The sequence below is a fragment of the Kogia breviceps genome, chromosome 9 (assembly GCF_026419965.1).
Source record: "Kogia breviceps isolate mKogBre1 chromosome 9, mKogBre1 haplotype 1, whole genome shotgun sequence".
Lineage (NCBI taxonomy): Eukaryota > Metazoa > Chordata > Mammalia > Artiodactyla > Physeteridae > Kogia > Kogia breviceps.
This window is the reverse complement of record NC_081318.1, coordinates 17,283,675-17,300,551: the sequence shown is the minus strand read 5'-3', so window position 1 is coordinate 17,300,551 and position 16,877 is coordinate 17,283,675. Positions and strand designations below refer to the sequence as shown.

General features: G+C 37.0%; 1 protein-coding gene across 1 annotated transcript in view; it reads right to left on the bottom strand.

Moving 5' to 3' along the window:
- MTPN (myotrophin) overlaps positions 1-15,818 on the bottom strand; it is a 64,176-nt gene extending 48,358 nt beyond the window's left edge. The window contains exon 1 of the mRNA XM_059073855.2: positions 15,146-15,818. Coding sequence (XP_058929838.1) covers positions 15,146-15,217 — 72 coding nt within the window. The 5' untranslated portion in view covers positions 15,218-15,818. The remainder of the gene's footprint in view (positions 1-15,145) is intronic.
- Between the last annotated feature and the right edge of the window lie 1,059 nt (positions 15,819-16,877).

Genomic DNA, 16,877 nt, shown 5'->3' with positions numbered 1-16,877 from the left:
TCCTTACCTTAGGATATTACTTTGCCAAGAAAAATCATATATTACTGCACTGGTGACATTAGTGGGTAAAACCAGTACCAGAGTTATAAATACCAGTAGCAGAGTTGCATATAATATTATATGAAACTTTACGATACAGAAAATAGATAGATGGCACAACAGAAAGGTAGAAAGTCTGAGAAGAGTATAAAATAAAATCAGCTTGCTCTTAGTCTACATAGTTTCTACAAAGTTAACAGTAAAGTTCTGTCACACCAAAAGCATCGAACTCTCAATGTTATAAATAAGAACTCATTTCAAAGTAATGAACAATGATACCCATAACAAATAATCATTTAATGAGCATCTCTTTAATAAATGTAAAATATGAAGATACAGCTTCATAAAACACTTTAAATGTTTTAAACAATAGTTTCTTATAACTAGTTAAAAATCCATACTAGGCTGATCCTGACCAAAGTGATCACCTTCTAATATCCAACAGATCAGTCACCTCAGATATGTTCCCAATTGAGGGTTATTTTTACTGACAAAATTACTATGAGTGGTAGTAATTTTGACACACTTCACTGGTTGTGATGGCTAAGCAGCTGGCCAAAATGAAAAAAAATTGTTTGCAGTAAAAAACAAACAAAACACATATACCTTGTTTAAGGATGAGAACTACAAAATAAAACGAAGTCCTGCGTTTTTAACACCATTTTACAAATAATATGTATCTCTGTCTCTGGGACTCTTAACCTAGGACTATTCAAGGTTCTGAAAGTATGTATTCAAAGTGTAGGTTCATTTTCATTAATTTATTTATTAGCAGCATCACACAGAGCTAACAGAAGGCAAGGAAATAAAATGTGCACCAGAAAACATGTTAAGTGCAAATGTGTAAGTCTTTATAAGTATTTTTAATACATAAAAGTGTTAAGCATCTATCTTTCTCACTAACAAAAAAACCTTTTAAAATGGAAGCCTGCAATAATTAAGGTCCCAAATCTTAAGGTATGTTACCATATATACCATCTATACATCTATCTGGAACTTTCAAGTTTTTTTTTTTTTTCTTTCAAAATGACTACTTCAGGCATTTAAATTAGTTTTATATAGTTGACTTACTTATTAAAAGCACACTTTTCTTCTTTGAAAGGTCTAAAAGTAATTAGACTTAGACATTTTCTAATTGAAAATGGTGAAGTATTAAAATTTTTACTGGTGGTATAAAATTACAATTTTAATTTAACAAACTACATATTTCTATATGAAGAAAGACTACCAAAATTAAGAAAATCCATCCAAAACATTATAGCAGTATCTCAATGGGGAAAAAGATTAATATATCAAAAAGTAGCTTCATTTTCAAGAAACTAATTCATGGCTCCATAATTGGCATAAATTCCTAAAAATATTATGTAGCCTGGGAAATCCCTTGTACTCTGTTCCAATGGTTTATATTCTTAAAGGCTGTATCTGTAAATAATCTCATGATAAGGAGAGAGAGGGAGAAAAGGAGGAAAGGAGAGGGCAAGAGAGAAGAAAGGGAAGAGAAAGAAAAATTCAGTCCCTAAAATTTCAGGCATGAGCTCTGTAGAAATCTGCTAAGTGGGAAGGGGGTTATGTATTTCTTAAGATTGATTTTTCGTCGCCACCATACATGAATGACAACTTAAATATACTTCTTCATATCTTTTATTCCTGACAGAACTGCTTATCTCACTGTTTTCCAGTACCATCATAGAAAATAATCTAAAGGTAAGATGATTTTTTTTTAACGCCTTGGGAATTAATGTTATTATTTTGCCCAGAAGCTTACAGACTAAAAAAAAAAAAAATCATAGTTAATGATTTTAGCCAGCATGTATCTTACTCTTCATTTGGGTTTATTAATTTTGAATAGAAGTGTAGGGACCATCTATTTCCAATCTGGGGTCTTTTTCCTGAAAACTTGTATTTCTGTATCAGTTCAAACTTTTATGTTCTTCCCTATCTTCTGCTGGTTTGATCTCAATGTTTTACCTACTGTAATACTTAATCTTGATTTTTTTTTCCATCTAGTATTTCACATGTAGTTCTGAAACATTCATTGCAAATGATGCGGAAAGAATACTCTTCTACAACGAATCAGATCAAATCCAATCCTTCCACTCATTAGTTGTAGGATTGCAGGCAAGTTACTTAATTTCCATTTCCTTAACTATAAAATGGAGATAAGGCCTACCTGGGTAGATGTAAGGATTAAATTTCATACATATCTGTATGTATATTTATTTATTACGTGGGACCATACCTGGCATAGAGTACTCAAAGGGAAGGCATTCTGTTCTCGTTATCTTCCATTTTGAATGTGATGTTCTATAGCGTTCATTCTCCTCTATATTGCAACCAAATATGACTTCTTGGCTCTTACAGCAGTCTATTCTTTTTATACAGTTGTATGTTTTCTTAACACGTTTGTATAGTTGCTTTCTAAGTTCTTTTCATATGTCACATATTAAATAGGGAAATAATTTATTGAGAACCCATACAACTATCTTATTTGTTGTTTGTCCTGTACACCCTTTTATCTGAACCTACCAAAGAAAACTCATCCTCAGAAGAGTTATTGAATACACTGGCCAGCACCATAGGTCTCAAATGATATTTGATGAATGAACTGTGAATGAACCAGTGAGAACTGTGCTAACTAGCCTTCTCTTTCACTCCTAGAGTTGGAAATCAAGCCAGATCACACGACTGGCACTAGGGCCGGAAAGAGAAGAATTCTGGCACGTTTTTGGTGATGGATGACCTTTGATAGCTGAGAAGATTTTGTAAAATTCCCTTTCACAGTTTAAAGATCTAAATTAGTTTCTCTTTGCATGTTTATAAGTAATGATTCCTAATTTTCAGAATTTTAGGCCTCTTGCCTAAAGGTTCAAATTTACTCTAGAAACACTATACTTTTTCTTTTAAAGAATTTCATTCAGCCTCTCTTCTCTCCTCCCCCTATCTGTACATGGCTTTCCATGCCTTGCTTTTCCTTACAGTTCAATACCTTCAAACCATAAAGATCGTATTTTTGGAAAGGCTGGTCCCCAAAATAAGTTTTATATTTGATCATATATTTTAATTATTTTAGATTTCAAAAACTCAAGGGGAAAGAAATGAAATTTTGTTTATCAGACAACCTGGTTTTTGTAACTTCAATGTTATGCAGGAGTGAGCAAACTGACCAGTGGGGCCAAACCTCCTCTGCTGCCTATTTTTCTAAATAAAGTTTTATTGGAACACGGACATGCTCATTTGTTTACATAACATCTATGGCTGCTTTTTAACAACAGCAGAGATGAACAGTTGTGATAGAGACCGTATGGCTTACAAAGTCCAAGCCGTAAGAGAGCCTTGATGTCTCTAAGCCTCCTCTTAGGAAAGGGTCTAAATAAAAACAACACAAATAGCAAATATTTACTACACAGTTAACAATATCTTAGGCACTGCTTTGTTAAATTTTACATTAACTATCTCTTTTAAAAATTGGGTAAAATTTTTGCATAAAATTTATGGCTAAAACATGTGAATTGGGTACTATATTGTAATCCCTATTTTCAGATGAGAAAGCTGAGGTGTTTTTTTAAAAAATTTATTTATTTTTGGCTATACTGGGTCTTCATTGCTGAGCACGGGCTTTCTCTAGTTGCGATGAGCGGAGGCTACTCTTCGTTGCAGGGCATGGGCTTCTCATTGTGGTGGCTTCTCCTGTTGTGGAGCACGGGCTCTAGGCACACAGGCTTCAGTAGTTGTGGCACACAGGCTCAGTAGCTGTGGCTCATGGGTTCTAGAGTGCAGGCTCAGAAGTTGTGGCTTGTAGGCTCTAGAGCGCAGGCTCAGTAGTTGTGGCACACGGGCTTAGGTGCTCTGCGGCTTCTGGGATCTTCCCGGACCAGGGATCAAACCCATGTCCCCTGCATTGGCAGGTGGATTCTTAACTACTGCGTCACCAGGGAAGTTCTCTATCTTTTTTTTTTTAACAATTTAAGTTATATTGGGATTAAATGACAACTTAAGGCAATTATTAATATATATAGTAAATAAAATGGAAACATTTACATTTAAGACATTTATAGATTTTAGTATTTTCCTAAGTGAGTAACAGTATTTTCACATGTCTTTATTCAAAGCACTCTTCATATAAGTAATCTTATTTTTTGTTAATTGAAGTATAAATGACCTACAACACTATGTTAGTTCCAGGTGCACATCATAGTGATTTGATATTTCTATACATTTCAAAATGATCACCATAATAGTTACCATCTGTTACCATACAAAGTTATTACAATATTATTAACTATATTCCCCACACTGTACATATCATTCCTGTGACTCATTTATTTTGTAACTGGAAGTTTATAACTCTTAATGTCCTATTTCACTCACCCCTCTCATTCTCCTCCCCTCTGGCAACCACCTGTTTCTTCTCTGTATCTATGCATCCATTTCTGTTTTGTTATGTTTGTTCACTTATTTAGGTTTTTAGATTCCACATATACGTGAAAATCATACAGTATTTGTCTTCCTCTAACTTATTTCACTTATAATACCCTTGATACCCATCCATGTAGCAAATGACAAGATTTCATTCTTTGTTATGGCTGAGTAATATTCTACTGCATATACATATACCACATCTTTATCCATTCATCTACTGATGGACATTTAGGTTGCTTCCATATCTTGGCTACTGTAAATACTGCTGCAATGAAATTAAGAATTTAAAAATTCTTAATTGAAATTCTAAAATGATGGCCACGAGAGGTTACAAGTGGAGTTTGTGTTATATTTATACAATTGCTATCACTATTACTGTATTTCACAACTATTACAGTAGTGTGGAAAAAGTGAACAGAGTAAGTTTGAAAACTGAGCTTTTTTTTAAGTGAGGAAATGGAGAAATATCATTTACACTAAGAACATCTGTTTTAAAGAGGTATGTGGTAAAACAACTTTGAAAACAAAGCAAGGAAGGGTTAATTCCTAGAGATATGGCTTCAACTCAAATTTAACTAAACTATATAGGTGGATAAGAGACAATGTGATAAAGATTGGGAATACAAAGATAACTTCTAAAAAATTCATAGCTCAACAGGGGACAGGCAGGTAAAAATTAATATGGGGTTCTTAACTGCAAACAACAGAAACCAATTCATACTGATCAACAGAAATGTAATGCATTAAACAGGTATTAAAAGTAGCTCTCAGAATTGCTGGGAAGTTTGAAGAACCACACTCAGTAAATGGGCAGGAACTGAGCGAGGAGGCTTAAAGGCAAGAAATAAAAATCAAAATCTGTGACATGAACCACCTGGGTACAAAAGAGATGTCACGATGGGCACATCACTACTTCTCCTTTTGGAAACTGGATGCTTTATTGCTGCCACTACATCTTTTACTGTGCCCACACAGGCTCTAGATAAAAGCATCCAATTAGCCATGTTTGGGTTATAGGTCAATTTCCTAAAGTTTGGGCATGAGAAAGCAATTTATTTGTCCTTTTTTGCTTTTGTGTAGGGGAGCCAGGGCTTGCACTTCACCAAGATTCATTCTATATAGCAGGCAACTCCTCAAACACAGGAAGGGGCTTCAAAGGCTGGGAAGCCCCACCCCCAAGAAAACACCCCCCCCTTCTACAAACACTGTATCTTTTTTTTTTTTTTTCCCCCCGGTACGCGGGCCTGTCACTGTCGTGGCCTCTCCCGTTGCGGAGCACAGGCTCCGGACACGCAGGCTCAGCGGCCATGGCTCACGGGCCTAGCAGCTCCGAGGCATGTGGGATCTTCCCGGACCGGGGCACGAACCCGCGTCCCCCTGCATCGGCAGGCGGACTCTCAACCACTGTGCCACCAGGGAAGCCCCAAACACTGTATCTTAAATCAAGATTTGCAGAAATATTTTGAGGGCGAGTCTCTGTGTGCTCAAATACCTATTCAAATACTTAAATAATAACAAGTGATATACTCCTATATATTCACCTTTGTTTTTTTGACCGGTCATTAAGACAAAACTCTTTTTCAACATTCAAAACTTAAAGCCACATTTCACAGAGCAAGATTTGAGTTTCTTAAGCCACTCAGTTTTTCAAACTCAAGTCCAGGAACTTGTCAGTCAAGTCAGGATCCCATAGCTCTCAAGTTTAAGAAACTCTACACTAAAATATAATATAATAAGAAAGCTCTATACTAGATACCATGTTGGCACAAACGAGGGATTAACTACAGTCAGGGAATGCTATGCAGAAAACTTTAAAATAACCAGAAATTTACCAAGCGAATGAGGTGGAGCAAAAAAAGAATACTCCAATAGGGGTAACAGCTAGTATAAAGCACTTCATTAGAAAACACCGTAGTGTAGTGAAAAAGGCACCTGTTCAGGTCAGGAAAAGTGAATTAAACTCCTAATCCTAATTAGCAGTATAATCTGGGTCGAGCCCTTTAACATCTAATTTTTCCTCATCTACAAAATAAGGGAGGTGGACTAGATGATCTTTAAGTAGTTTTGCTTCTAAACAAATTTCTGGTTATTATTATTTATCACAATGGTTAACATTTATTGGCACTCACCATATGGCAGGGAAAATAGTATACAGTTTACATATATTAAGTAGGTATCATTATCCCCATTTTCCCCAATTGAGGAAACTCAAGTTCTGAGCAGTTAGCTAACTCATTCAAAGTGATCCAGTTAGTAAGAGAGCCACAGCTGGAGGATTTAATTGCAAAGCCAATACATTCAATCATAGTTAAACCAATCACAAAATTCCAAATTCCCTAAGGACAGGGAATTTGCTACTATGGCTTTTATTATGCTATGGGTAATATGTTTATTATCTCCCTTTTTCTGATATCTAAATTTTTCAGAGGGCCAAGAATTTAGACCCAAGTATCAAAATATTCATTACTTTATATGGTCAAATAGAAATCTTTCCAAAATATATCATACACATCTCTGTTTAAATAAGAGAAAAGTAGATCAAATTTTAACTTTTCTTGAAGCTCAAGGTTACATTTATACATATTAATTATTGTATGGGTCTGTGGAACTTTAAGGTAATGTGACTCTTTTCTCTTCATTTTCTTGGGTCAGCTTATGTTTTTGTTTCTTCTCTCACCGCTTTATTAATCACAGGTCCTCTACACCCTTATAATGGTTTCTGGACTAAAAAAATAAATCAAGTTGCAAAAAAATTACTTCCAGCCATATTTCTCATTACAAGGTGGCTTTTGATGTAGTACCATAAAGTAATTCTTAATTATCAATTCAGCTGTGATTTGATGACCTAAGCACAACTTTATTGTTTCAAATACTTTGACACAGAATATTGCTGTACTGTACCATATCCTCCTATATTAAGATAATTAATAAAGAATTAAAATCTAAAGCATCATGTCTTCACATGCTGCCAGTGAGCCAGAAAAAAAAAGTTTAATGTTTATGAAGCCATATGGATTAAATGTGAGGTAGGTTCCAAAAATGCTCCTTGTTTCCCTGAAATGATAGAAAAAAGGAAAAATCCTTATAGGAACCCTCATGCAAAAATTCTAAAGAGAATATAAGACAGAAAGTGGCTCTATCCCATACTAAAACATATGAAACTACCATGAAAACAGTTTAGTATGGATAGAAAAAGAGCAAGAAATCCAAACACATATTGAAATTTTCTTTATGATAAATAGTTCACATTAGTAGGTAAAGAGGAATTACAATAAATGTAGAAACTGTTAAAAAAAATACACAAACTATATTCCTATTTCATGTCTTACTTCAAAATAAGAAACAGAAGGATCAAATGCCTTAAATGCAAAAAAATGAAAACCGAAGTTCTGGAAGAAAGACCAAGTTTATTCATAATCTGATAGAGGGGAAGAAACAGGTCTCTTTAAATAGGACACAAAATCCAAGTCACAAAAGGGGGAAAAACGGATATATTTCACCACATAAAAAGTAAAGACTGTTGTAAAACAACAACCAAAAAAATGACACCAAGAGACAAACTGGAAAAAATATTTGCAAAATATATGATAAAAAAACTAACTTCCTGGACTTCCCCGGTGGTTCAGTGGTTAAGAATCCGCCTGCCAATGCAGTGGACACAGATTTGAGCTCTGGTCCAGAAAGATACGACATGCCGTGGAGCGACTAAGCCTGTGCGCCACAACTACTGAGCCTACATGCCGCAATTGCTGAAGCCCGCGCGCCTAGAGCCCGTGCTCCGCAACAAGAGAACCCACCACAATGAAAAGCATGCACACCGCAATGAAGAGTAGGCCCCGCTTCCCACAACTAGAGAAAGCCCACACGCAGCAACGAAGACTCAACGCAGCCATAAATAAATAAACAAACCCAAAAAACTACCTTAATTTATAAAGGGCTCATACAAATCAATAAAAAACAGACCAATTACCTACTAGAAAAATAACCAAAAGATATAAACAAGAAATCTGAGGAAATGAATACAAATGCTAATAAAGTTCTGATGTTTGATTTCCTCATTAAAGAAATGCAAATCACCTATTCAAATGGCAAAAATGCAATGTCTTAGGGAATGATCAGTCTCAAGTGCTACTGATGTGTGTCTAAGTTGATAAAATTCATCAGGAGGGTCATCCAGATATAGCCTGAGAAGCTGTCAAGGATATGTACAAAGGTAATCATGATAACATATGCTAGAAAAAGATGTTTATCATGGGGCATTAGTTAAATAAATTATGGTATATCCATAAAATGGAGGTATGCACCATTTTAAAAGGCAGGGGGATGAATAAATTTCAATGTAGAATCTAAAATAAACTATTAAGGAATTTTAAAAAGCAAAGTGCACAAGTGTGTATAGAATTTTTTTTAAGTGGGGAAATGGATGAGTAAGCGGGTTTTCCAATGTTTCTCTGGAATTAATTATGTGAACCTGTTAAGAATGGCTAACTTTGTTCACAGGGACTAGGGCAGAGAGCCACAGGTCTTGCATTTTCTAATCTGTTCCCGAGTTAATGTCACTTTTTAAAGTTAACAGAGTAGAATTGTGGGCCAATTTTTGCCTTTTTTAATACTTTTCTGTCTTAAAAATACCTAATAAAATCTATATTTTAAATTAAAAAAACCAGCTGGGTAGGGAGAATGGGCAATGGGACTCTTGTTGCACTTTATTCTATCAATACAGCTTTAGCTCTTAAATAATAAGCACATATCATTTTAAAATTTAAATCAGCTTTAATTTATTACACTTTAAATTGTTTGCCCTAGTTTGATAACGTTTAAAATCTCAAAGCAAAACACTACGTATGGACATCTGAGTGAAAACTTGTCTTCCAATGTTAAAAAGATCTTGCATTATTTTAAATTCAAAGTAAAAGACTAATAGAAAAGTATCTATACTAAACTTTCTGTACCTACTGAGGGCACCTTCTTATAAAAGCTGACCTATTGGCTTTCCGACTGGGTCACAAGCCCTGCTGCAGAAAGGGCATAACACAGTGACAAAGTTTTATAAGAAAGAAACTGATAATTTAAAAAAGCAGCAAACAAACAAAAAGAAACAACAAAAAAGGAAACTGCATAGAACTGATACATGCAAGATAGTGTGAATCAGGACCTCTTTTCAATTGCCTATTTTATTAGGAAAGTGAAAAGTGATCCCAATAAGTCATTCAATTTCTAAAGATTAGAGATGATACTTTTCTCTCAGGTTCAAGAGATCATTTTCTCTCACAAGGTGAACAATTGTTGCTTTTCAAACGTACCAGAGTGTCAAAGGCAGGTGTAATTAGATTGGGGGCTGGAGAGGGAAAGGAAACCACAGAGAAAGGGAAGTTAGAGGCCTGATGTATAGTATTTCACAGTAGGTGAAACAGAAGCACATGTAAACAAGAGAGTATATATATCAGACCTACTGTAGATTCTAAGGTACTACTTATCAATATAACTCACAAGCATTCACCTCTCAGAGTTTGTTCCTCAAAACTAATCACAAAGCTCACCTCTAAGTAGTCTCAATGGATAATTACCATCCTGCTGTGATTATTTTTAATACTTACTCAATAATACAGTACTCCCTGAGTTACCTAGCATTATTGAGAAATGAAAGTCAATGGTATGCTGACATAAATAGCAAGGAGCTTTGAAGTCAGAGAGATTAAGTTCAAATCTCAGCTTCATTACTCAAGAGCTTTATGACCTTGGGCAAGTTATTTAATCTTTGCCTCTATTTCTTCATCTCTAAAATCTCTAAAATTGGGTTAACAATATTAACTATGTTCATGGGTTGATGTGATAAATAAATGAAACTATACCTGTACATGGCATCACAGTACTCAAATATATAAAGTTTTAAGAACATACCTTTTGAAAAAAGTGCCATTTGTTTAATTTAAACCATTCTGAAAGAAGTCTCAATACTTCAGTTAACTTTTATTTCTTCTTAAGGCAAACAGACACAATTTAACTTTTCCTGTACTGTACGAGGTCGTAATTATTAATACAAATTATAAGATTACGCATGACTACACATACAAAAAAGTTTCCACAAGCTTTCAATCAATCAATCAATCAATCAATCAATCAGTTTCTTTACAGACACTTTGAGAAAGACAGCACCTGACAAGACTTAAAGTTTATAGAGATGTCTCCAGGCTAATTATTTCCAAATGTAACAATTTTACAATTAAACAGTTAAAAATTTAAAAAACTGTAGCCCTTTTACTACATCCTTACTCAGAGAGATAACTTGTGCTTGCCTCTTGCAAGCCCCTTTCTCATTTTCTCAATGTGCTCATGCTAAGCAACTGTGAGCTAAGAAGCCAGATAACCATTTCAAGGCAGACTGATCTGGTGAAAAATATATGGGCTGTAGATTCAGACAGCTCTGGGTTTAAATCCCAGTTGTGCTACTTATTTTGTGACCCTGTTAAATTACTTAACTTCTCTAAGCTTCAATTTCCTCATCTTTAAAATGGGAATACTATTACCTATATTGAAAGGCTGTGGTAAAAGGCAAATGAAAATTTACGTAAAAATCTTACAGAATGCTTTCTAGTACCTGGCAATATAAGTCATCCTGTCAATGGTAATTATTATTATATAACTAATGCAAGATGTTGAAACTATAGTGAAGTGAAGAATAAAGAGAATTTCTTACTTGGAACATATGCTTTTAATGTGTGAAAATTCCTTGGCACTATACTGGAGACACAAAGATGAAAAAGGATATAGTATCTATCCTCCAGAGGCTCACAGCCTTTAATTAAAGACAGACATATAAACAAAATCACAGCAATTTGATAAGTGAAACAAGTAAAAGCAGCAGCACTCCAGTTGAAGTCAAAATGATTCTCTGGAAGAGATGATATTTAAGCTAAGAGGAAAAAGAGCTCACCAGGTTTGGAGTTAGGGACTGAGGTGAGCTGACTTGGTCAAGAAGGATGAAAGAGCACACGTGAAGATACACAAGTAAGAAACAGCCTAGCAGGGTCTGGAGCAGAGCGTGTAGAAAGAGTTTAAAAAGGCAAGCATAGGCCAGATTTTCACGATCTAGTACACCAAACCAAGGAGGAGTTGGCTCTTTTTTTAAATAAATAATGGGGAATCACAAAAGCATAAAGGCAGTGAAGAAGGATGGCTGAAAATAAGATGCTCAGATTCGTATTAGAGAGAGATCCCTCCAGCTGAGATGTTCAAGTTGACCAAGAAAGAGGGGGAAACTACAGTCAAGGAAAATACACTCCAGTCGATTAAGCAGCAGCAACTAATCTAAAGTAATCTAAAGTAGTGATGATAAAAATGTAGAGTAAGGAATGTATGAGAGAGACTAAGAAAGGGAGTCTTGATAACACTCAGAAATTTGGGAAAATTCCCCAATTTCTAGTTTGGGCAAATGATTTGGTCATGATGTCATTAGTCAAAATGGGGACAAGAGAAATAGAAACAATTTTTGAGAAGAAAACGTGAGCTCCATTTGGAATTTATCTGAATGGTGCTATCCATTAGGCAGTCTGGAGCTCAAGTGAGGGCCGAATTAACTCCAATGGGAGAAATTAACATAAAGGCAGAAATAGGAGGCAAAAATAAGGCACCAAGAGGAATCATACAGATTGAAAATGGGTGAATATCTACTATTACTGTTCATGAATATCTTACTTTGCGTCTTTCTCGTTTTCCAACTGGACAAACTACTTACGTAAGTGAGACGTTACTTTTACTTTGCATGCTACTTTAAAAGCATGAACGCTTTTCCACATAGGTCTGCTGACTATAGACATTTGAGTTTTCTGAGCATTGCATCTAACTTCTTCACTATTATGCCAGGCTTAGCAACGTGCTGGGGGCCTGAAAGGTGCCCAGGAAAAATGGATGAATTAAGTAAATATGGTCTTTTGGTCAGTCAAGAAACCAATTTGTTTCAGATATTGTTTCAATGACACAGATGAATATTTAATATGGAGTAATCTAAGTTTTCCTTTATATGCTGCTTTTTCCATTTAGGAACATACAATTTTCAATGGTTTTGGAACTCTGAACTTATTTTTCAGAATTCAAGAAGTTACCCCAAACCAACAATTTATGCCTATCCATACTCCAGATTTCTGTATAGAAGTCAGAAGCAGATAAAAAATACAATTATTGTTTTTTAAAATATTAATTTTAAAAAAGGGAGATACTAAAATGCTTCACCCACAGGTCCATTCTTAAATGTTAGCAATGTGAAGATATTCACAGGAGTACTCAGAAGAGAATTTTAAAGATTCTCACCCCTTAGAAGGAAAACTAGACAAGTCCAAATGTTTCTTTACGTACTTTCTTTGTACACACTCAGATAAATGCACATTACATAAACTTAGAGAATAATAATGTGTGCCTAAATTGGTGGATGAAAAAGGTAAATCAGTGAATAAGCAGGGAAGATAGAGGCTGAGCAGAAGAAACTATGTTATCAGGACTCGAAATGTGAAAAGGCACAATAAGGGAGCTCAGTCAGAAAAAAATGGTGAGCTAGTTTTTGGTTGTTTTGTTTTTTATTATTTTTCATTAACAAAGCAAAAGATATTTGAAGAGACTCAAGTTACCCAATAAAAACTAAGAAAGGAAAAAGCTCAATGGTCTGTTCATAGAATTACTTTGGAGTCAAACCTTTTTGGATAAATCAGTTCTTAATACTTTCTTTTACTTTGCTTTGACTGTCTATCCTTCCCTCTCATGCACATCTTTTTTTGTTAATGAGAGTAAGCAGTATGGTAGTAATTGGGAAAAAAATCAAAATCAAACTGAATAGAATGACCTAATTTAAAAACTAACTGAAAATAAATTAATCTACTGGTATTGGCACGTATTTTTACAAAAATATTTTTGTGTGATTGAAAGCTATGCATAATCTGCCTGGATGTGGACCTTGGGAATGTCCTGCTAGAAATCTTGATATCATAAGTTTTCACAATTACAGTTTAGATTGTGCGAGACTGCACGGAGCAGTTAAGGAGTCTAAGTTTGGGAGTCAGCAGCTTAGTTCTGCCTTCGTTTGTTCTCTCTATAACTTTGGATTTTTTTTTTTCTCTTAAGTACCCTGCATCTCAGTAATCTTATCTGTAAAATGGGACTAATAAAAGGACTTACTTTACAAGACTCACAAGGATGATACTAAATAATATAACAAGAAGACACTACATAAACTGTTATTTTTGTAGCTGCAAGCTCAGTACTTAAGAACTTTTCATATCTCAAGAATATCAAATAACCTAGGTTCCACCATTAACAGAAAAACAAAAGCCCACTCACTTCCAGAGTACTTCAGTGTCCCACCACTGGAACCATAACATGGACTGAAGTGTTCCAAGTAATTTCCTTCCTTTAATCTTAAGGGAAACATCCAGAAAGTCCAATTTCAGACTATGCAAAAAGTCTAAATTGTAATGGTACTAAACAGAGTAAAAACTATCAGTTGCTTGCCTTGCACAATCCTGTAAGTTTTAAGAAACTCTGCTTCTGGTTACTGGTTTCTAACAGAACTCTGAAGCAAAAACATAGCAACATACCAGTGGTCATATCCTTTGAAGAACTAAAATCTGGATTGGCTTCTTACACTTTTAGAAGGTGAGCAAGATGCCCTCCCTGATCATGTCATAAAGCTATACTTTTTAGAAGCAAGATGTGCTCCATGCTTAGGTAATAAAGTCATACTTTTGTTTTGGAAGATTTCTTTTTAGATCATCACCATATTAAAATCACATGTAAGTTCTCTCCTAATTACACAATGCACAATTTCAGGGTCCAAAGGCAGGCCAGCTTGGAATTTTAAGTTTACCACTTGATCACAACGTGGATTCACATCTGGGTTTAGGTTTGAGATTCGCTTTCTTCATCATGATTTTACCCCCAAGAGTACTGTGACTAAACTGCCTTACTATTTATTACACATGTAAGCATTTCTGATGGAATCAAGGAGAAAGACAGAGTAACCAAAGTTCACACGCTTGTTTGAAAACTGCTCAGATAACTTAAAGACGCCCAGATGCTAAATGACAACCTTACCCCTGGAAGCAAAGAAGTTATTTCTTTTAGCGGGGGAGAGGGAAAAGGCCACACCCAAAGTTAAGGCTCCACAGTGAAGTGATACCAAGTTTCAGAATTTTAACTATTGCTATTTTCGGTACTCTTTTTCACAGTCAATGAATACTTTAAATTCATAACTGGCCCAAAGTTAACGAAAACGTTCGTCTGATCCTGATCACTTGTTACTTCATTCAGTAGTGGGCAGGTTCAAGACGGACAATTACCTCGTCCAGAAAAAGATTTAAGTGTAACTCTGGCGTAGAAGAGGGCCGAACTCAAGTCATCAGGGTTCATAAGTGACTCTAAAAGAGCAGGTCACCACTCTCCCCTCCCCCAAGAGGTCGGGAAGGCAATGAGCCTGACTGTGTCACCACGGCAGTTAGCAGACACAGAACGCGACCGCGTTGTGTGGACCCATCTTTCAGTTTGGACGCTCCCTGCCTCCCGGCTCTGTCGGTGCCGCCTTCATCCGGGAGGTCTCCCCCACCCCCGCCCCCGCCCCCGCCAGCCCAGCTCCCAGCAGCTTCCTCAGCCTCCCCTCCAACCCACCTCCGTGCTCTCGCCGACTCCACTCCTCCCCACGTACCTTGGCCACATAGTCTTTCACCTCATCCAGGTCTCCGTTTTTCAGGGCCCACATGAACTCCTTGTCGCACATCACTGCAGCGGGGCGGGCCGGCTAGCCGGGCAGAAAACGAGGAGGCGGTGGCAGCAGCAAGCGGATACCGCCGGGCGAGCGGGAGACAGGGCCGCGCGGAGCCGGAGCGAAGAGAAGGCGGGGTAGGCTGGCAGGCGAACGAGGCAGTTGGCCGCGGCGACCGTTGGGGCGGGAGAAAGAAAGTTTTTTGCGGCCACCGGGCCCAGCAGAGAAGGTTCCGCCTGGCCGAAGAGAAGCTGGAGCGCTTGCACTTCCGGTTCACTCCCAGCTAGGGCCCTCCCCCAACTTCCTCTTCCTCTTCCCCTCGGCGGAACGCCCCGCTCGGGACCCCGCCCCGACGGCCCGCGGCCGAGCGCCCCGCATGCGCAGGCGCAGTGTCTGGGACGGCTGGTGAAGATTGCAGGGGCAGGAGTGGGCGGGTCTGGGAGGCGAAACAAGGGTGTCAGAGGTCAGGAAGGGCAGAAAGCATGTGGCGGGAGATTTAGGGTATTCCTGAGGGGATCAGGATGTTTCTGCGCCCCATAAACGGGAAAATCTTTAAAAAACCCCACAGCCTTGGAGGGCATGTTGCTCACCTTCGTAGTGTTCAGTAGGCATGTTTGACTTGAATTCCTTGCCTTCTCTTTTCTTTCCCTCTTTCCCTCTTTTTCTTTCTCCTTTCCCCGCTTCCTTGCTCCTTCCCTTCCTTCCTCTACTGCCAAGCAACCTTTAGGCTCCTCCTGCATGTCAGACTCTGCTAGGCACAGAGGCTACAGTAAAAAAGATGGCATAAACCAATTCTTGCCCTCAAGGAACGCTTCCATACTTATGACAACAATGTGAATTGAGTGTGGCAATACTACGTGTAATGTTCAGTGGAGGGAAAAACTCTACTCATCTCCCCGACCAGCAAATGATGTCCAGAGACAAGGAATTCAGTCTGATGCCCTAGGGCAGAGCAAACTTAACTGACCGGTACAATTTGTGTTTTTAAAATTTTTTTGTTCGTTTGTTTTTAATGCTTTGAAGCTTCAGGACCGTTCTAGTGAAACCGGTTCTACTCTTCCTAGAGTTTGGCTGTAATACCCTGGGGCACAGCCACCAAGTGAATTGTGCCTCAACCCTAATGACCCAGGCGTGCACACATGAACATAGAGAGAGCCAATAAAAATGCTTATTGGAACTATTATATATATATATATGTATAGTCCATTATTTATGACCCACTAAATGGATAAATCATAAACCAAACTACTTTACTAGGCTTGCCATATAGAATAGGGGTTCAGAACACAGACTGGAACCAGAATGCTTAGTTTTGAATACAGGACCCAATCTTTATTAATTTTGTGTCACCTCAATCAAGTTATTTAACCCTGCCCTGTTCAGTTTTCCATATCTGTTAAGGGGATATGACAGTAGTGTTCAATAAACGCATATATATATATGCCTGTGATTTAGAACTAGCAAACAGAGATAGGATTCAAATCAAAAGAAAAATCTCCAAATATTTAATAGCTACCTTGATTGTTATTCTGTTAATTTTACTTTCTGACAGAAATACAACTTCACATACCTAATGATGATACATTTCTGGGAACAAATCTCAAGGATGAATTTGCTAGGTAAATCCTGGAGTTCCTATCTCTTTTCTAATTCCCACCTGTGTGATCTTTGAGTT